Consider the following 23177-nt stretch of genomic DNA (forward strand, 5'->3'; position numbering starts at 1 on the left):
CTACCCGTCATATTTGAGAGCATCCAAATCCTTGGGAAATTGCTGGAATTCAAATCGCACCTCCATAAGCTCTCGTCGAAAATCTGCCTGAATCGATTCAATTCGTTCATCGAAGGATTCTAGTTGGGAATCATGCTTCTTCGAGCCAATGATGGATCGTTGTCTCTGATACCAATTTGATAGGATTTTCCTGCAAATTGGGTTAGAAACAAATAGTATACAAAAATTGAACGAAGAAAAGTAGGCGCCAGTATTGCAAATAGTCAGTAGTTTGAGAGCCTAATTCTCTCCTACAATAGGTTGAGAACCTCGTTAATTTTTCCACCCCACTCTAAGTGGTTCTGAGAAATTGTGATAATCAAGACACTTTGATTAGATATTACAACAAGATATATATTTGGAAGTCTAGACATATAATGTAACGTCCCAAAAATGCTAATAGGGTTTAGTTCCTTGATTAGCATGCCGAGAAGGCATAATTGGATATATGTGTGATTAATTGATTAAATGTGTGACTATGTGGCATGCATGATATATATGATAGTGTGAGTATGATTATATGCATGTTAATGAGTATTAAATATGCATGTGGGCCCATTCTTGATAATTGGGGCATATTTGTAATATTGGCCCGTTGCAGGCATAAATGTTATATATGTGAGTAAATGATTGAGACCACATTATTATGTGGATATGTTTGCAATATATGGCTCGAGGTGATCCTAGTGAGCGGATTGGCGGAATAGTCACAACGAGGATTAATACCCGGCTTGGGGCGAGCCTAGGTACATTTGAGGTTTATTGAGTAACGAGTAGGTATTTGGTAATTATTTGAACATGTTGAGATTAAATGGGAATTGGTAGGATAACTTGAGGAATTAGCAGTAATTGGGAAAATGACCATTTTACCCCTTCGAAGTAATTAGAGGGTTGAGTAAGTTCAGGGGCAATTTAGTCATTTTGGAGTTAACGGATAAGCTTAGTGGAAATTCTTAGGCAAACCCAGAACCCTCTCAAACACTCAGAATTCTCTCTCTCTCTCTCTCTCTCTCTCTCTCTCTCTCTCATCATACACGTTCTCCCCTTTTCTCTCTAAAACCTAAGGGAAAACTTTGAACTTTGAAGGGGAAACTTAAGAAAACAAGCTGGGATTTGAGCTAAAGGGAACTGAGGAATTAAAGCTAGGGCAATCAAGAATTTGCTGAGGATTGAGGCTTTCAAAATTGAGGTAAGGATTCTGTTCTGTTCTGCTAGAATTTAGACTTGTTAGGCTTAATCTATTTAAGTTTCTAGTAAAGAATTGTTTTTGATTGAGATGATAGGATCAATAGAATTTTAGGTACTTAATGCCTAAAATATGTGATTAAGGATCCTAGACTCGTATCTGAACTTGGTTTCGGTTAGGGTGCATGTTAAGGTTGGATTTTTGGGGCTGAAAGTTAGGGGAAAATGCTGGAAAACCCAAGGAATTCTGGGTTCACGGGGGCGCGCCGCGGCCCACGTGCCCCAGATGGCCCTAGGAGGGCTGCTGATTGTAGGGCGCAGCACGACCCTAAGGAGCAAGTTGCGGCCCGCCTCCCCCAGATACATGATAAACAAGTTTTAGGCTCATTTATGGTCTAGCTTTTAGGAAGGTTTTCATTAGTTTAGGGCTATTTTATTGCAGAATTATGCTCGTTTGTTCATGTTTCAGGGTTTTTAATGCTAAGATGGTGAAAATAGTGGAATGAAGTGAAAGTGGAAGAAAATGGAGTTATTTTGGAGAAAATCGAGTCTTTCGGGACCAATAGGTCTGAAAACTGTTTCTGTGGATAGCGCTACAGCGCTATCATAGTGGCGCTACAGCACAGGAGAGGCAACTTTAAATATGTTGTCTCTGTTAATAGTGCTCCAGCGCTACAAAACAAGTGCTACAGCGCTTGAAGGGTCTGAAGATTAGCGTTACATTACTGGCGCTACAGCGCGAGTAAAACAATTTTTGAGGCAATTTGGCACTGTTAATGGCGCTACAGCGCCCAAAACCTAGTGCTACAATGCTATCAACGCGGATCTGAGATTTTTAGCCACTTTTAGAAGGACAAAACGGTCTTTTCATTTGGGAGCATTGGAAAACTATTTAAGGGACATTATTCTGTGAATTTAGGAGGTAGTTTTAGTTTTATAAACCCTAGATCTAGAAAAGACTGTTGTAATTAGATTTCTTTTTTTGGTTTATGACTTTCTAAATTTCTTCTTCATCTGAATTCTTTAGGTTATTTTCTATGAATAATTATTTGAATTTTATTGTCATTATGTTATCTATGAACTAAATCTTTTATCTAGGGATTAATGTAGTCACTTGAATTTCAATTTAATTTTATTATGATGTTTTATTGATACTCCTTCTCTATTCTAATCTATATGATGTTTGTTTAATGCTAGTAAGTACTTGATTTAATGGTTTTGATTCAAAATTCGAAATATGAGAATTGAATATGTTATAATTATATAGACATAGATTGCATATTGGACGAAAGTACCTGTATGACTTGTGTAGTAATTAGGTTTCCATGCTTAATGTCTTCTATATTTTTAAGTTTATCACAAAAATGTAGAAAACCAGCATATAGGTTGAGATCTTATATCTTGAAAAAGAATAGGAATCGATTATGTTAACCTGCTATTAGAATAGTAAGAAGAGATTTAGAACTGAATAGTAAAATTAATAGAATGAAAAGTTTATGAAATTAATTCCTAGGCTTTTTATTATTGATTTTTAATTCGTTAATTTATTATTTTGTTTACAGTTGTTTAAATTGTGCTCATAGTTTAGAATTATTCATCTTAATTTTAATCACCAAATAGAAAGTGAAAAACAATTATTGGTAATTGGTTAATAGTCTCTGTGGGACGATCTTTGTTGTTACAGACTTTATTACTTGACACGACTACGTATACTTGTGTACAGAATTTACAAATCAAGCTTTTGGCGCCGTTGCTGGGGACTAATAATCAATATCAAATATAATTGTTTTCCAATCTACTTTGGTTTTAATTTAACGTTTTCTAAATCAAGTTGCTTTTAAATTTCTCACTTTCAGGTGACCTATTTTTATGCGACGCAAGGGTTCGAAAATACTAGTACCTGTTTGTAATGACCCAACTAATTCTAGACTTTGGACAATTAATAACTACTATATATAAACATAAATCTTAAGAACACATACATATGAAATAGTCATAACTTTATTAAAAACTATATGTTATCCAATAAATTAGCATTTGTGACGTGGCAAATAATCTCTTGACACGTGGCTGACACCTGGAGCGTCTGCTAGAGTATCGACCAGGAGACACACCAGAAGCAGGACAGACCTGTTTTTACCACAACCAGACTGGTCGGTGGTTCCGCTGGCAAAGCAACATTTATGGAAAGATCTTATGTATCCCAAATTTATTTCATGCAATCTTCTGAATATCCCATGATTCAGGGGATAATATCTGTAACAATATTGGGCAACCCTCCATGAGCCTATAAAAAGCAGGAGATGGCTCATGGGAAGGGACTTTTTGGAGCCCGGAAATCATAGAGATATAGAAATTATCTGTGAAAAGTTGTATTGTTTATGAGGAGTGTTGAAACTCATTGAACCCAAGTTCTCTGATCACACTTTTGTTCCCATATCAATATCATTCTAAGTGGACGTAGGTCATTACCAGATTCTGGGGCCGAACCACTATAAATTACTGTGTTTTCTTTACTTTTGTCATTACGTTATTATCTATACATATTCGTCTATATCATTCATATTTTGACTCCGTGTCAGTTGGCTAAATCGAGGGTCAACATTCTGGTGCTTTCATTGAGAGGACGACTCATCATTGTTGATAAAACTAATGGCGAAAGCAGGGAAGAAAGCTGCTCAGACCGCCGCCGCTGCACCGTCGAATCCGCCACCTCCTCCTCCCCCTGCAAGCATGGCGGAAGATGAGCCGCAACTAGATTTTGAAGAGGAGGAAATGGACGATGCGACTTTGAGGAGCACCTTCGGCACGTTGCAGGAAGAGCTGGCTAGTCTGAGAGCCAATCAAGAGACTGCCGCAGAAGCTATGGCAAGGCAGCAGCAGGAACTTGATCGTCAGAGGGCGGAGTTAAGCGAGAGACAAGCGGAGGTGGATCGCCGCCAGACTGAGGCCATGGCAGCCCTTGAAGCGGCCTTGCTGTTGGCCAGAAATCAGGCCGCGCCTGCCTCGCAGCCTAATCAACCTGAAACTGGGCCACCCCAGGGAGGCCCCAATCCTAGCCCACCGGTCCATCCTTCAAGTCCGCAAAGGCCTGAACAGCCCCAGATGCCCCATGACGACGTCCCACTGGACCCCGAGGCAGATCCACCATCCCACGCTGCTCGAGGTAATCCCCCGCAGCAAAGGCAGAATAGGGCCGAGCGACAGCCTCGTAGTCCTAGACGCCGCAAGAATGATGGGCCACACCAAGCGAACAGAGGTCACTACCCTCCTGGTAACAGGAGAGACTTGGAGTTAGGCTCTGCGGTCCGTGGATCCCAACAGCATGATAATGCACGGGGACATCGCGACCAGCGCAGGCCACCCTCTAACGCTCGGGGTGTTTCTGCCAGAGACGGGAATAGAGGGAACAACCAGTCTTACCATAGCCAGTCAAAGTTCAAAGATGGCCACGGCTACAACGAGGCTGACTCAGGCAAGAACAATGCTGATGGGAGGAATGGAAATAAAGGTAAGAGCAGGAGCCAAATACCTCAAGATGATCAACCAAATAGACAAGATGCTGGGGGGCAACCCAGGCAAAATAATGTCTTCAACCGGCTCGGAGGTAGCGAGCAACGGAGAAGAGAGGAAGATCTAAGAGACATACTCAATGATCGTCGAGAGAAGCATGGTGAGAACATCCCCCCAGCAGCAGAGACCGTAGCTATTCCTACTGCGTTGCAAGCCCAGATAGACGCACTAAATCAGGCTGTGCAACAGTTGGTCGGAGGAAGGACCTCTTATATTGACCACGATAGAAGAAAAGGCACTCCATTTATTAAAGAATAGCCAACGCAGAGACTCCCAGCAAGTTCAAGATCCCCACGCTCTCGAACTTTGATGGATACGAAGATCCCGTCTCGCATGTGAATAAGTTTGAAATCCAGATGGACATTCAGAAGGTGTCCGAAGACGCTCGGTGTAGGATCTTTCCTGCAACACTTTCTGAAGCCGCGCAGGAATGGTTCTTTAAGTTCCCACCTGCAAGCATAGTTTCCTGGGAAATGTTCATAAGGGAGTTCTACGGACAGTTCTACGCAGGTCGTGTCCACCCGACCGAAGCAAACCAACTGGTTGAGATCCGCCAGCAAGATGGAGAATCACTAAAAGATTACATCCAGCGCTTTATGCGAGCGGCAGCCGGAGCAAAGACAGTCGGGGACGAAGGAAAAATGATGGCTATAACCGCGGGAGTGAGGCGCCGTTCGCCCCTATGGAAAAGTCTTCGTAAGGATGGGGTTAGAACCACCCAGGAATTCTTAGACCGAGCTGATCGGTATATCAAACTCGAAGAAGCCATTTCCGATGATGGAAAATCCTCGAACAAGGGCAAGAAGGCTGCCGAACCCGCCAAAGCCGCCAATGGCACCAAACCAAATGGCAACGGCAAGGGCAACGGAAACGGCAACGGTAATGGCAAGAATGGTGGGAAACGACAACACAATGAGCCTTCCATCTCCGACAATAAACGAGCCAAGGGTAATCGTTATGAACCTAGGTTCACTAACTACACTGCCCTCGTTGAGTCTCGAGGAGAGGTTTACCAGGCCACAAGCTCTAGTGTGCCCTACAAGAAGCTTGGGCCCATTCGAAAAGACATTTCAAAAAGAGACACTACCAAATTCTGTCGTTACCATAACAACTATGGACATGACACTAATGAATGCAACCAGCTAAAAGATGAAATCGAGTTCCTCATTAGACAAGGACACTTGAGAAGGTACGTACGGGCCTCGGGAACTTCCCAACGAGAAGTTCCAGGTGGTAACGAGCAGACGTCCACACGCCAACGCTCGCCACCATTACAGCCTGCCCCCGTAGCCGGAACACTTTTAACCATCTGTGGAGGCCCACACCTCGCTGGAAATAGCGGAAAGGCTAGAGAACGATATGCTCGAACTCTGCGCCACGACCAGGACATCGAGATGATGACTGTGGAGGACCGAGCGCCGAAAAAGGCCCGCTCAGAGGAATGCGAGATAACCTTCTCTGAGGGCGATGCCCAACACGTCCGGTTCCCACATTCCGATCCGCTGGTCATGGATATCCAAATGGCCAATATGATGGTAAAAAGAGTACTGGTCGATACAGGGAGTTCAGTGAATATCCTGTATAAATCAACGCTGGAACGCATGAAGCTGTCCGTGAAGGACTTGGAGCCCTGCAATCAAACCATATACGGCTTCTCTGGAGAAGGACTCGCACCAGCCGGAATGATCAAACTCCCAGTAACAACGGGTACAGCGCCTGCCTCAAGGACATTACTCGCCACTTTTGTAGTGGTCGATTGTCCTTCAGCGTATAACGCCGTTATTGGAAGACCCATACTGGTTGAACTAAGGGCCATCATCTCCATGTGGCATCTAGCCATGAAATTCCCAACGGACGCAGGGGTAGGATGCGTTTTGGGAAACCAAAGGGAGGCCAGGGAGTGCTATAACGCCTCGATCACAAAGGCAAAAAGTGGAGCATCGAGGAGCGCTACTCCAGAACGATTACAGATGACGGAAGACAGACAAACCCAATCAGGTGGAAAAGTCACCAAATAGGGTGTTGCCCAAAGTGAGGATATAGATTTGGATCCTCGCTTTGGGGATTTTGAAGAAAATGTTGGACCCGTCGAGGACCTGGAGGAGGTCCATCTCGATGAAAAAGACCCGACCCGAATCGTAAGGATTGGGAAGAATTTAGAACCTACCGCGAAACAGGCGCTGGTGGAATTCTTGCAAGAGAACCAGGGAGTTTTCGCCTGGTCACATAAAGACATGGTCGGAATAGATCCTGCGGTGATCAGCCATGTCCTGAACATAAACATAGTCTTTCCACCGGTGCAACAAAAAAGAAGGCTGCTCGATAAAGACAGATCAAGAGCCTTGAAAGAAGAAGTCGAAAGACTTAAAGAAAATGGGTTCATCAGGGTGGCGTTTTATCCATCATGGGTCTCCAATCCGGTGTTGGACCCCAAGCCTAACGGCAAATGGCAGACCTGTGTGGATTTTACAGACCTCAATAAGGCCTGCCCAAAAGACTGCTTCCCACTCCCGAGGATCGACCAGCTAGTCGATGCAACTGCTGGGCATGAGACCCTTTCGTTCATGGATGTGTATTCAGGCTACAATCAGATTAGCATGCATCCCCCTGATGAGGATCATACCAGCTTTCGGACCGATACGGGCTTATATTGTTACAAAGTAATGCCCTTTGGACTGAAAAGCGCAGGTGCAACTTACCAACGATTGGTCAACCACATGTTCAAGGAGCTGATCGGAGTAAGCATGGAAGTATATGTGGATGACATGCTGGTAAAGTCCAAGAAGGCTGAAGGACATGTGAAGGATTTGCAAAGGTGCTTTGATGTGTTAAACAAGTACCATATGAAGTTGAATCCCCTCAAATGTTCCTTTGGAGTCGGATCAGGAAAGTTTTTGGGATTTATAGTGAATTCAAGGGGAATCAAGGCCAACCCCGACAAGATAAAAGCCTTGATCGATATGAAGTCGCCAGAAAAGATCAAGGATGTCCAAAGCCTGACCGGAAGGATAGCTGCCCTTAGTAGATTCATCTCAAAATCAACTGACAAGTGCGTTCCATTCTTCAATCTACTTAGGGGAAATAAAAAGTTTGAATGGACGGAAGACTGCGAGCAAGCATTCCAGACAATAAAGGCTCATATGTCGCAACCTCCTATCCTATCAAAACCAATGGAAGGAGAGACTTTGTATATTTATCTGGCGATTACCGAAGTTGCTGCTAGTGCGGTACTGATACGGGATGAAGAAGGCGTGCAGAAAGCTGTTTACTACGTCAGTAAAAGGCTGATCGGTGCAGAATTAAAATACCCACCGATCGAAAGATTAGCATATTGCCTAATTCTAGCCTCCCGAAAGTTGCGACCGTACTTCCAAGCCCATCCTATCACGGTTTTGACCGACCAGCCCCTTCGGCAGGTCCTCTAAAAACCTGAGGCGGCTGGACGACTGTTAAAATGGGCGGTCGAATTGGGACAGTTCAACGTGACTTATTCACCGCGAGCAGCAATAAAAGGGCAAGCCTTAGCCGATTTTATTGCGGAGTTCACCGAGCTCCCCAGCAATGAGTTGTGCGAAAAACCTGAGGCGCCCATGCCTCAAGACAAGACTCCTTCGTGGAAACTATTCACAGATGGATCATCTAATGAATCTCACGCTGGAGCGGGAGTGATATTGATAACGCCCGATGGGCATCGATTTCACTGCGCAATCAGGTTTGATTTCGCAGCGTCAAACAATGAGGCGGAATACGAAGCACTCCTCGCTGGACTGAAAATGGCCAGGGAGATGAACATAAAAGCGCTCGATATTTTCAGCGACTCTCAGCTGGTCGTGAATCAAGTCCTGGGAGAATATCAAGCGCGAGGGTTAAAAATGATGGCCTACCTTAATAAAACAAAAGATTTGCTAGCACAGTTTACAAAATACACCCTCCAGCAAATTCCGCGAGACCAAAATTCGAATGCAGACGCCTTGGCCAAACTTGCAAGTGCCAAAGATGCTGACACCTTGAACATAGTCCCAGTAGAGAGATTAAGTGAACCAAGCATTGATGCGGCCGAAGCCAGCATGGAAATTCGAGTAGAAGATACATGGATGGCACCTTACCTGGAGTATCTGACAAATGGGACATTGCCAGTAGATAGAAACAAAGCCAGAACTCTGCAAAGACAAGCTGCTAGGTACATACTGCTCGACGGTGTTATGTACCGAAGAGGATATTCAATTCCACTGCTCAGGTGCATTACATCAGAAAAAGCTAAGGAACTCATGAAAGAGGTGCATGAAGGCTTCTGCGGAGATCACGCTGGGGGGCAGAGTTTGGCGAAAAAAATTCTTCGACAGGGCTATTTTTGGCCAACGATGAACGAGGATTCAATGGAGTACGTACGAAGGTGTGATAAATGTCAGAGGTTCTCCAAAATCCCACGAGCAGCTCCAAACGAGCTAAAGCAGATGCAAAGCCCGTGGCCTTTCGCAATATGGGGAATAGATTTAATTGGATCACTACCGACAGGAAAAGGAGGAGTAAAGTACGCAGTTGTGGCAGTCGATTACTTTACAAAATGGGTCGAAGCTGAACCACTCGCAACCATAACGACCAAGAAAGTTCTCGACTTTGTCATCAAGAACATTGTGTGCCGGTATGGTTTGCCCAGAAAGATAGTTTCAGACAATGGAACCCAATTTGACAGCGACCTGTTCACCGATTTCTGCGAAAGGCATGGGGTAATCAAGAGCTTTTCTTCAGTCGCACACCCCCAAGCGAATGGGCAAGTCGAAGCTGTAAACAAAACCCTCAAGGACACCCTGAAGAAAAGACTTGAAGAAGCGAAAGGAGCATGGCCAGAACAACTATCGGAAGTCCTCTGGTCGTATAGAACATCTCATCGAACAGCCACAGGGCGTACCCCATTTTCCTTAGCTTATGGGTATGAGGCCATGATACCCGTCGAGGTAGATCCCCCCTCACATCGGCATTTAACGTATGATCAAGAGAAAAACAGCCAGCTAATACTGGAGTCCTTAGACTCAATTGATGAGATACGAGAAAAGTCTCAACTCCGAGTTGCTGCTTATCAACAAAAAGTCGCCCGGTACTTTAACTCCAAAGTTAAAGAAAGAAGATTCAACGTCGGAGACTTGGTGTTACGACGAGTCTTCTTGAAGACCCGCGACCCCACTGCTGGCGTGCTCGGACCTAACTGGGAAGGACCTTACCAGATTGAAGAAGTCCTTCACCCAGGCACCTACAAACTTGCACGCTTAAACGGAGATCTCGTTCCACATTACTGGAATGGAGAACACCTGCGCAAGTATTATCAATAAACAGCCCTTCTTAAAGGACTGGCTTGTTCAAATTTTCCCATTAATTTTTACAAGTTTTGCAAAGAGGGTTAGCCACGGTGTATGGCTAACTGCTCGTATATGTAAGATTCTGTTTCAGAATCATTCGTAAAGACATGATTAGTCCATTTTTAATACGAAATTATAAGGGACTGTGCTCAGCCAGTCGTTCTTGCAAACCTTTGTGAATTTACATTTACAAGTATTTGTTCATTACGTGTGTTGTTTTGCTGTATTACAAGTATCATTTTTCCGCGCGAACAGGAATGTTCGGACAGGCCATGGTCAAGGCAAGTGACCAAGGACCTAAGAGCTCCTCGATCACTTGGGGGGCATATAAGGCACATCGATAGCAAAGCATACTCTCAAGGTATGTAAACACATGAACAAAATGAGTGAAAGCATGCTTCAAGTACTTAGAGTATTTTTTCAAAATATATGATGCCAAAGTACTATGCTAAGTTCGGTCATACGGACAAACGTTATAATAAGTAAAAATATTATAACACCAAGAGTTAAGCTTTTACACCGCAAGCATTGCTGCTTGGATGTAATTGTTCAAACAAAAAGATTTACTGCCCGTGCAGCAAAGTTTAAAAAGAAATTATTGTCTTTACATTGCGACCCGTGGGTCGCGTGTTTAAAAAGAAAGAAGAACAGCTAAATAAATTAAGAGGCATGGGGGGCAGGAGGATCCTGGGCAACAACCTGGTCAGTCTCTTCCTCGATGGTTTCTTCGTCCAAACCAACGACGCTTGGAGTTGCAGGAGTCGCAGCTCTCGCCTCCTCTTCAGCTAGTTGAGCAGCGCACCGAGCCAACTCCGCAACTCTGACCTCCTCTGAAAGGTAGCTAAATTCAGCACCCTGATTGTGTTTCCAAAAGTTATAGAAACATCGGAGTGTCGCCCTCTTGTACTTTTCCAGATTCTTGGAGTTGTCAAGCTCCAACTGCTGCACCTTGCCCTCGAGAGTGGCAATAGTCTCGTCCTTAGACTTGACTACCCCCTCCAGATGCTTGATCTCGCGGAGATGAGTTTTATTGTACGACCGGTACTCTTCCCTCAGCTTAACCGCTGCATCTTTAGCAGCTTCAGCCGCGGACAGTTTGGTCACCGCTGCATCCCGCTCTCGGACCACCGTCCCCAACTCCTTAGCATGTTTGGCTTCAGCAGCCGAAAGCTCCTCAGCCGCCTTCACCTGATGTTTCTCGAGAACTTTAGCCTCAATCTGCTCAAAGTAGGCCTGGGCTCGGGTACGAGCAGTAATGGCAGAAAGTAAGGCCTGTAAATGAAAGAAAAAGAAGTCAAGACTTATCACGAGAACTGAAAAAAAACAAAGACTCGAGAAACAAAGAAATACTTACGCTGGAGATCTCGTTCAGAGTCCTGTTCAGGATCTGATCGACTGGTAGCTCTACAGCTTGGATCATGGCGGCCCCAACACGCTCACCTCTGCCAATCCGTTCAATTCGATCCTTAGCGGATCGAATGGTATGGCTCACGAGCCTGGCCTCATGAGCCTCTTCGCGAGAAAGATGCTCCCTAGCAGGCGCAGGTGGAGGATTGGACCGAGCAGGGGTGTTTTGCTGTTCAGAAGGAGCTGGAGGAGGGGTAGGAGTTCGCCCAGTTGGCGCAGGACTTTGCCCGGTTGGAGTGCCCTGAGGAAGGTCTTCTGGTCGACTCTTCTTGGCTGAAGGGCCTCGACTGGTTTCACCAGTTCGTTTCTTTGACCTCCGTTGAAGTTGAGGGACTTCCTCTTCCTCTTCGGCCTGGTACATGTCAAAGATATTGGGAGTCGACATATCTGCATGAAAATAAACACAAGAGGTTAGTAAGGGAAGAAAAAGGTGAAAATAAGTAATACAACAGAAAGAAGATAATAAAGTGAATACCCGAGCTACAACTACTGGTTGCTATACTATTGACTCTATTAATCATATACTCATTTTCTGGCATGAAGAAGTTTGGCTCTAGATTTGGAGCATATGTAAAGTTGCCATCCCCGTCAAACATGTGACAGGGGATTGGCAGACCATTTAAAAGCGAAATAACGTTACCATTGTCATCAGAAGACTCTTCCAAGTCAACAACTGGTTCTTTGGCCTTCTCTTTCCCCTTGCCTTGGGGAGCAGAAGGCCTTTCTGCAGAAGGGCTGCCCGTGGGTTCCCTGATCGTAACTCCTGTTGGCCTCCTCCTTGGAGAGGGCACAGGAAGTTGCTGCTCGGGAACCCCCCCGGCAGTGGGTTCGTCCGTTTCGGACCCTCTATTGTCATGGCGAGGAGCCAGAAGGCCAGACGACCTCAAATTCTTTTCTTGTGTCAAGGTCTTGACATATTTGGTAGCGGCAGACATCTTGGCCAGAGTGTCAGACCTCGACACCATGTCTGGTGTTGGGGTCGGGCGCAACCAGGGGCCTGAAAATCCTTGATTAGACAGGAGTGGTTTGCTTTTTTCAAGAACGCACGAAGGGCTCTGACACGTCAGGAGGGGTTACCGAAGGGTCGTTCGTTCAAAGTTTATTTACTGTTCGTGGTAAATAAACTTTGGGGGGCAAATGTTATCCAATAAATTAGCATTTGTGACGTGGCAAATAATCTCTTGACACGTGGCTGACACCTGGAGCGTCTGCTAGAGTATCGACCAGGAGACACACCAGAAGCAGGACAGACCTGTTTTTACCACGACCAGACTGGTCGGTGGTTCCGCTGGCAAAGCAACATTTATGGAAAGATCTTATGTATCCCGAATTTATTTCATGCAATCTTCTGAATATCCCATGATTCAGGGGATAATATCTGTAACAATATTGGGCAACCCTCCATGAGCCTATAAAAAGCAGGAGATGGCTCATGGGAAGGGACTTTTTGGAGCCCGGAAATCATAGAGATATAGAAATTATCTGTGAAAACTTGTATTGTTTATGAGGAGTGTTGAAACTCATTGAACCCAAGTTCTCTGATCACACTTTTGTTCCCATATCAATATCATTCTAAGTGGACGTAGGTCATTACCAGATTCTGGGGCCGAACCACTATAAATTACTGTGTTTTCTTTACTTTTGTCATTACGTTATTATCTATACATATTCGTCTATATCATTCATATTTTGACTCTGTGTCAGTTGGCTAAATCGAGGGTCAACACTATAAAACAAAGGTTAACATAAAATTCAGAATATGATATGGGATCCCATTGTTTGAAAATAAAGTAAAACATGACTTAAATCTTAAATAAATTGGTTACAAAATCAAGTGCAGAAATACATAGAAATCATAATTAAAAGACTTAAAAAATTGCATCCTTGAATCGTTCGCGCAGTCCACCGAATCCATTCTCCCTCAATACACAATCCCAAGCCGCCAAGAATCTTACCGCCGCCATAACTATTTTCCTGCACACATATAAAACAAAGGAATGAGCCTAATGCCCAGCAAGGAAAATCTACTACAAGCATGCAACATAAACATCAACTATAACATATACTATGAACATATATCATAATTCTAACCCATGTACATGGTAACTATTGGGGTTTGCTAACTAAGCAACTATAAGCCTCAAAATACAATGATGTTTGCTAGCTAAGCAACTATAAGCCCCAAGAACATAAAAGTGTTGGGGTTTGTTATTTAAGCAACTATAAGCCCCAACACATACATATATCATAACATATAAAAACATATTATAACATAATCATTTAAGCATATAATAACTATCCTATTTTCCTTACCAAATACCGGGATGTGAGAACAAGGACGAGATTTTGGAACACTCTTAAAAACTATTAATAGAAAGGTGAGTATTCTAAAAGAAAGAGATGAAAAGGAATGAACTGAACCACCGAGAAGAAGAACTTACCACCATGAATATGATATGTTGATTATCTGGATGACAAGTTGTTAATTTGTCGATTGTTATCATTGAACAGGTGAATGTTATGAATGGCTGAATACTTGGTTATGCTTTGTAGAATAATTAGTTATTGATATTGATCAAGCTATGATATTATGTTTTCTTGCTAGGCCTCGGCTCACGGGTGCTACGTGGTGCAGGTAAAGGCAAGGGTAAGACGAATTAACCATGGGTTGGAGAGCTCTGGGGGCGAGGTGTACATTGTCAGCTGCTTGGCCGCCACGGTCGAGGGATTGTACAGGGACAGAAACCTAAAATGTGTATTTTGCCGTTAGAGTAGCTTGATTATTTATAACATTTGGAAATCCTGTAATTAGGTCATTTGAACCCTGATTTGGGATCCCATGTATCAACCATTTATTTTAATGAAAATTATTCGTTTATGACCAAAACCTTTTAAACCTAACTTGTTTATGTTGTTAGGTTCACATTTTTATTTAAATGACTTAATTAGCAAGTCTCGCACTACTTCAAACACACAGTGTAATGGTCTTGGTTATCCAGGGTGTTACAGACACTTTCGCTACCTTGTGTGGGGAAACGGACGGTCCCAAGAGCACGGGATTGGTTCTGGGGGATGATTATGAATTGGTTAGTAATGAGAGGGCTATGTATGTGTTGTGACTAGGTTTTCAGTGAGGCTCGGGTTAGAGGACTGTGCTCGGGATTTTGGTGCTCAAGAAACTCGTGACACAGGTAAGAAAACTATTGTACCCATAGAGCAGGGCGAGGCCCCATAGTTGTGTTGCAGGGCACGGCCCTATGTGATTGTGTGCATGGCATAGCCCCATTGATTATGTTAATATGTGTTTAAGTATTTGTTTAATTATGCTATGTGTGCAAATATGTGAATGAACGGCAAGAGTCGGGAACAGTGAAGGCCAAGAATTGTAAGGAGCCGGGAGCAACGTTTAGCACGCGAAGTGCGAGTGGCCAGGGTGAGACCCTAAAGGATACCTGGGATATCCTCACGGTGTAGACCATGAACCTAGGGCCTGGTAAAGCGCTTGGGACGGCATGGCCGTGTGTTTAACCTGTTGGCGGTTTGATTATGTGATAAGTGAAAAATATGCATATGTTATCTGTTTATGTGTGTTTTCTTGCTGGGCTTCGGCTCACGGGTGCTCTATGGTGCAGGTAAGGGCAAGGGAAAAGTCAACCAACCATGAGTACGGAGAGCGTGAAGCGGCGCGTATATGTTTAGCCTGCCTGGCTGCCACGGCTAGGGGTATTTTTGGGAGATATTTTGTACTAAACCTTATTTTGTCGTGTAGTCGACTTTAATCATATTTTGAGTTGTAAACATTTATAAACAGTATTTTGGGATCCTGAATGTTAAGCACTTTATAATTTTCAATGAATGACTACATTTTCAAATTACGTGTTTTTATTACAGTTTAGTTACACTTTTGACCTAAATTCTTGATTAGCAAGTTAAATGTACATTTTAAACTCACTTAGTAATGGATCTAAGGTAGTAGGGCATTACAGTCTTGGTTATCCAGGGCATTGCATGATGCAAACCCTAGTTGTAGAATAATCTTCAACTTTGATGAACCTTCAAAACCCTTGGAGAACCATCTTTCAGCTTTTCCTTCTTCAATGCAAAACACAAAAACAAGGCTTATATACGATTCTTATCACTATCTTAATATCATATTTCCTAGCCACCATTGATGCTTAAGGCCTTTTCTAAGAGGAAATGGTATTGGGATTGAACAAGCCTTAAACTCACAAAGTCAAGCACTTTCCTTATGAGTTTCTTGGAGAAAACTAGAGATTTGTGAAAGCTAGAGAGAGAGGTTAGAGAGAGTGATCAAGTCTTCCAAAACTCTATTTGGATCCTTTTATAGTTTAGGCATCATCATTAGGTCTAACCAATAGGATTAGAGTTAAAGAACTCGTCATTTGGAACTTAAAACATGTGTACGGACGGACACGTCAGGCGACGTGTTTCCTGCATGTAGGCGATGCAGCCCTTTTGCATTCGAGCGATGCAACGCCTCCAAGGAGGTGACGCATCGCCACCTCCTTTGAAAACACAATTTTTAAGTGCCTACAATTGAAACTCAAATTTCACATCTACACTATGTGAAATTCACTAAGTGTTTTATACCTAGTTTGTATAACAACGCTTATCCTTTGTATTTAATTAATCCTAACATTCCCCAAAATGGTTAAATACAAGCATCAACCTCTAGCTCAAACAATTTTGGTGGCTAAAGTAAAGTGCCTTTCGACTTGAATTTTACCTTAGTGAAAATACCACAAAGTCTTATCGAAATCATTGGTAGCTTAAAATCTTGAACCAAGTAATCCTTATGATAAAATCGGTGATACCTCGCACACCTCAACTAGATCATTTTTTCCCACTTTCTCATTGAACACTCATATGGCCATGTGCTCATCCCTTCACGAACTTTCCAGGGAGAAACTCCAAATCCATGGCGACACCACCTCTAAGTTCACATAGGTGAAGTTCTTTCAACATCTTTGCTACCTTTAGAGATGCTTGTTGTACTCAACTAAACTTTAGTAAAAGCCATTGGCTTAACCCTTACTCAATAGCTACTAATACTAATCATCTTGGATGGAACTCACCAAAGTTTTAGTGTTGAAACCATTCACTTATCAATAACTTGTTCTTACCCATTGAAATATTTCCCTTGTTGTTCACAAGTTTGGAGTTGGGTTTCCATTGTTGTTGAATTTATTCTTCTAGGAGTTTCATTCTCATCCCTTTTGAAGTGGAGCTTACTAACCTTCTCACAAGAGGTTTTGTAAATGGATCCGCTAAGTTCTTAATTATCTTAACATATGAGATCAATATGATTCCATCTTGAATCAATTGTCTCGCATATTCAAGTCTTAGCCTAATATGTCTAGACTTTCCATTATACGAACTATTATATGCTTTAGCAAGTGTGGATTGGGTATCACAATGTATTGAAAATGTTGATACCTTATCCACGATAAAATGGATATCCAACATGAGATCCCTAAGCCACTCGGCCTCTTTGCCGGTTGCCGCTAGAGCTATAAACTCCACTTCCATGGTTGAGTGTGATATACAAGTTTGCTTCTTGTAGCCCCATGAGATCACACCTTCTCCAAGAGTAAACATCCAACCAGTGGCAGAGAGATTATCTCCCAATGTGATTGAAATGTATAATTGTATGATTGGAATGCTTGTATGATTATATTGACATTAATGTGATATATGTGAATATGGTCATTTTGAGAACCACATTATTATGTGGGTAGAATTGCAAAGCACGACTCGAGGCGATCCTAGAGCTAGATAGCGGAAAAGGAAGTCACAACGGGATTTAATAATTGACTTTGGATAAGTCAAGGGTATTTTAGGTATCGGGTAGCTATTTAGACTATTGGGTTATGAAAATAAATATATGGAGATATATTTGAGGTTAGGAAGTCTAAGCGGGAATATTGGGGGATTTTACCGTTTTGCCCTTGGGGACGTTTCCGACACCCCGAGCCTTGGGATTCACTTAGCGGGTAAGACAAAAGTTAGGAAGTCTTTAGAGAAAAAATATAAACCGACTTATTTCCTTCCTCAGTTAGACTTCTCTCTCAAGGAACACTCAAGAAACATTCAAGAGGAAAAATAGAGGAAAAATCTTGAGAAATTGGAGCTGTAGACTGCTGGGAATTCAGGGCGAATTTAGAGGCTTAGCTCAGTAAACAATCCCGGACTAAATCAAGACTAAGGTAAGGGTTAATCCATTTGTTTTCCTGAAGTTTAACTTTGTCTACCAACTGGTTATTGAGGTGCTGTCCAATTTTGATTAGGGTGGAATTGAGCTAGAAAACTTGGGAATCAGCTGGACTTTGGATAGAGGAAAGGTTCTGCTAATAAGGTAAGCTTTACTCAATGAATTAGAGGTTTGAATTTGAGTTCTTGACTGGTTATTTTTGGGTGTTTATGTTCTTGGGTTTCAGAAATTAAAAAGAGAATTATAGTGTGTGTTGGGTTGGGTTTTCTGTGGAATTATGTTGTTTAAGTCATGCTAAAAGTTTTGGGATTGTTGGGTGTTGAAGTAGGGAGATTAAGAGTGGTTTTGGCTAAGGTTTCAAGCCTAGAAATGGTGGGAATTCTGGGTTCAAAGGGAAGGGCCGCGGCTCTGTTCTAGAGCGCTGCGGCCCTAGGATGAAGATGAGCCAGGGAGGCTCGGCGAAGGGTGAGCGTCACGGTGCCCATGCAAGGGCTGTGGCGCGTGTCTTTGCCTGGGAGGTCCTTGGTTATGTTTTGAGGCTATGGCCGCGGCTAAGCTTCAAGGGTCGCTGCCCTTGGTTGTCCACTTGATATTTTAGGGTTTTTAAGGATTTAGATCAAGCCTAGTAAGCTTGGGAACCATTCCACCATCGTGCTTGGTGGGATTTGTTTTCCCAGAAGTTAGTTTTGTAACTGGAAACCCTAACTTGAGTATTAATGAGGCCCTATACTTTGCTTGTGACTAGGTGATATGAATGTTATAAGTGTTTGATTGCATCTTTGACTCTAAATATATGCTTAGTGTTGTTGGTGTGAGTTATTCGATGAGAGTTCATGCTTAGTGAATTTTACTGTCTGATATTATCGATTGTGTTGCATTACATGTTTTCTTGCTGGACCTTGGCTCACGGGTGCTACGTGGTGCAGGTAAAGGCAAGGGCAAGCTTGACCATCCTTGATTGGGAGAGCTCTGCACGTGGAATGTACATGGCCGGCTGCTCAGCCGCCACGGTTGAGGTTTAGGCAGGGACGCGTGACCCAGAAATTGTCCATTTTGCCTTAGTATGGCTAGCAGATGTTTGTGTTATTTTGGGAGTCTGTAATCCAACTTTTTAACACCATTTCTTTTGGGATCCCATGTATGTAACGGCTTAATTATATTAAACGAAACTTTTGAGACCAAAACCTGTTTAACCTTAGCATATACTTGTTTAGTGACACGTTTTCAAATTATTGACTTGATTAGCAAGTCTTGCACTTTTATAAATACACAGTGTAGCGGTCTTGGCTATCCAGGGCGTTACAGTGCATATGCAATATCCGCTCTTGTGCAATGAGCGGCGTACATTAGGCTTCCTATTGCACTTTCATATTCCAACTGAGCCACCGCTCTTCCTTCATTCTTTTCAAACTTCATGTTTGAATCGAATTGTGTATTTGCCTCTTTGATTTAGAGATGACTAAATTGGTCAAGAATTTTCTCGACATAGTGGGTTTGACTTAATACAAAACTCTCACTATTCCTTCTAACTTTGATACCAAGAATGGTATCTACCGCTCCAAGATTTTTCATTTTAAAGTTAGAAAATAGAAACTTGTTCGTTTCTATTATTCCTCTCATGTCCTTACTCAAAATCAACATATCATCTACATATAGACACACTAATATGACATAGTCATCACAAGTCTTAGAGTATAATCACTTGTCTATGTTATTGTGTCTAAATCCATTTGAAACAATGACTTTATCAAACTTCTAATGCCATAGTTTTGGTGCTTGTTTCAAACCATGTAATTCTTTGACAATTCTACACACTTTATGTTCATTACCTTGAAAAACAAAACCTCTGGTTGTTCCATATAGACCTCCTCCTTGATATCATCATTTAGGAATGTTGTTTTGACATCCATTTGGTGATCATACAGGTTATATATAGATGATAAGGCAAATAACGATCTTTTAGAAGTAGTTATTGCTACCAGTGCATAAGTGTAAAAGTAATATATTCCCTCATTTTGTTTGAATCATTTAGCTACTAATCTAGCCTTGAAATTTTGTATGGTGTCATCGGTATGGTATTTCCTTCTAAATCCCCATTTGCACTCAATTGGTTTAGACTCCTTTGGAAGCTCAACCAATTCCCAAGTGTGGTTTGACATAATTGAATCTATTTCATCATTAATTGCCTCATTCCAAAAAGTGTAGTTCCTTTAGAACATTGCTTCTTTGAAAATTTTGAGATCATTCTCTATTTGAAGTACTATTGGATATTGCCAAGTGACTTCCTCATTATTACCTTCAACAAGGTATAGTGTCTCTATTTGAGAACACTTCTCACTTGATCCCAAATCTTTGAGCCTTTGGCTCCTTCTAGGCAATTTAGGTTGAACACCAACCATCTTAGGAGTCTCATCTTGATCCTCTCTAGTTTGAGTTGGTTCTATTAACGTGTTGACATTGCATGACATGTTCTCAAAGAACTTAACCTCTCTTGATTAAATTATCACATTAGACTCCAAGTCTAATAATCTCTAAGCTTTGATATTTTGGGCATAACCTATAAATGCACATCTTATAGCCCTTGGACCCAACTTGGTCCTTTTGGGATCGGTGTTCTTGCAATAAGCAAGACACCCCCATACTTTAAGATAGCCAATGTTTGATTTCTTTCATTTCCATAACTCATATGGAGAGAAATATTGTTTTTCTTCATGGGAATACGATTCAAAATATGACAAGAGGATAGCAAGGCTTCACCCCACAAACTAAAATTCGATTTTGAAAGTAATAGCATAGCATTAATCATCTCAAGAAATGTTCTATTTTTCCTTTTCGCTATTCCATTTTGTTGTGGAGTATAAGGGGTTGTACATTCATGTATTAGTCCATGCTCTTCACAAAACAAGTTGAAATCATTTAAAAAATACTCACCACCCCTATCACTTCTAAGCACTTTAATTTTCCTTTCCAATTGATTTTCAACTTCCACTTTATATGCTTTAAACACATTAAATGCTTCATATTTATTCTTAAGCAAATATACATATGTGAACCTAGAGCAATCATATATGAAAGTAATAAAATATCTACTTCCTCCTCTAGTCAACATTCCATTTAGTTCACATAAGTCACTATGTATCAAATCTAATAACTGAGTGTTTCTTTCAACACTTGGAAAATGTTTCTTTACCATCTTAGATTTAACACATAATTCACATTTAACATGCTCAACATTATTACAATCAATCAATCCACATTTAATTTCTCTTTCAATTGTGCTAAATCTTATATGTGCAAGTCTAACATGCCACAAATTAATGAAATTTGAGTCAAGCATATAACAAGAAGAAGATGAAGCTTTATTGTTCACAGTGTCAATAGAAGTACAAAGTTTAAATATGCCATCACATGCATAACCCTTTCCCTCAAATACATTCCCCTTTGACAAAGTAAGCTTGTCTGAATCTATCACAACCTTGATTCCCAGTTTGCCAAGAAAATTACCACTCACAAGGTTTCTAATCATTTTTGGTACATACAAAACATTAGTGGGTATAACATTCTTTCTGGATGTGAAGAACAAATCAATAGTCCCCTTGCCTTCAACCTTGGACATTTTCTCATTTCCCTATTTGTATCTCAGGCTCTTCCTTTGAAGATTCAAAGGTCTTGAAAAGAGATCTATCATAGGTAACACGAATGGTGGCACAAGTATCATACCACTACTCATTTACATTTCCATGAATGGCATTGACTTCGCCTACTAGCTCTTCTTCGGTTGAGTTGACTCTCGCTTCATTGTTATGGTTCCTCTTGAACCTACAATCTCTAGCAAAGTGGTCATTCTTGCCACACACAAATCTAGGTCCCTTGGAACTTTTGAATTGCCCCTCATTCTTCTTGGGCCCTAAGGTTCTTTGACCATTGCCCTTGTTTTTCCCAATTCCTTGGCCTTTAGGAGGATTACCCACCACATTGTCCTTTGAAGTCTCTCCATTAGACCCCTTCTCGTTCTTATCTTTAGAACAGGATTCCTCCTCAATACTCAAGTTCTTGAGGATTTCCTCCAATGGAATCTCCTTGTTCTTATGGAGGATCTTCTTCCTGTAGCCTCTCCAAGATGGAGGCAACTTGGCGATAATGGCACCCTCTAGGAATTGTCCCCGCAAAACAATGTTGAGTGTAGACAATTGATTCACAATAATTTTCAACTCTTGTATTTGAAGGAGAAGGGGTTTCATATCATAAAACTTAAATTTCATATATTAAGTAATAAGGAATTTCTTTGAACCTTCTTCTTCCAATTTGTACTTCTTTCCCAAATCTCTTTGGCGGTCTTGGTGTTGGTGTAGAGATTATACAAATGATCTAATAACGCATTGAGAATGTAACCCCTACAAATCAATTCATCTTTTTCGCGCTTCTTCCTTTCTTTGATGACTTCTTGTGTATTATCTTCCTTGGTCGCTTCCAATGGTTTTAGGTCTTTATCCAAGACATAGAAGACCTTTAGAGTGGTTAACAAGAATCTAATATTGTCTTGCCAACAAACAAAGTTAGTCTCATCAAACCTATCCAATCTTACAAAGTCTTGAGTCATGAACTTCAAAGTCGAAAAATAGCTAGATTCTTCCATGATGTTCTATCTCAGATAATAGAGAATTAGATTGTTGGGGGAGAGTGAGATTACACCACTGCAAAAACTAGAATATACACAAAATAATGGTTGACAAAGACCAAATAAATATTGACAAAGATGATACAAACCCTAGTTGTAGAACAATCTTCTTCAACTTTAATGAACCTTCAAAACCTTTGGAGAACCACCACTTTGAGCTTTTCGTTCTTCAATGAAAAACACAAAACAAGGCTTATACATGATTCTTATCGTTGTCCTAATTCTCTATTTCCTAGTCACCATTGATGCTTGGGGCATTTTCTAAGAGGAAATGGGAGTTCGGATTGAACAAGCCTTAAACTCACAAAGTCAAGCGCTTTCTATTATGATTGGTTAAATGCAAATGATAAGTGTTAAAATACAAGCAGTGTATAAACACTTAGTAAAATTCGCATAGTGAAGATGTGAAATTTGAGCTTCAATAGTAGGCACTTATAAAATACAATTTTGGGTCCAAAGTGATGCATGAGAGTATCTAAGGGTTCCTAGAATGTTTGGTAGGATTTAGAGCATTTGTAGTACCTTTGGAAGTGTCCAAAAACAGAGAGGGTGGCGATACGTTGCCACCCAAGTTGCGAGGCATCGCCTGACGCCTAGGGTTTCAAGAAACCCTAACAGGCGAAGCATCGCCTGCTTGCAAGCGACGCATCGCCAAGTGCAGTACGTGAAATTACGTGTGTCGACGCGGTTTTTTGCCAACAGATAATTA

The 23177-nt window shown here is 41.8% G+C and overlaps 1 protein-coding gene across 1 annotated transcript; it reads right to left on the bottom strand.

The window, feature by feature from the left end:
* LOC133785440 (uncharacterized) lies at positions 1-22426 on the bottom strand. The gene is made up of 3 exons (XM_062224672.1): positions 22082-22426; positions 21679-22040; positions 1-190 (listed from the first exon to the last, which is right to left on the bottom strand). Exons 1-3 carry the CDS (start codon positions 22424-22426, stop codon positions 1-3), a joined length of 897 nt encoding a protein of 298 aa, XP_062080656.1.
* Between the last annotated feature and the right edge of the window lie 751 nt (positions 22427-23177).

The sequence above is a fragment of the Humulus lupulus genome, chromosome 6, assembly GCF_963169125.1.
Source record: "Humulus lupulus chromosome 6, drHumLupu1.1, whole genome shotgun sequence".
NCBI classification, from domain to species: domain Eukaryota; kingdom Viridiplantae; phylum Streptophyta; class Magnoliopsida; order Rosales; family Cannabaceae; genus Humulus; species Humulus lupulus.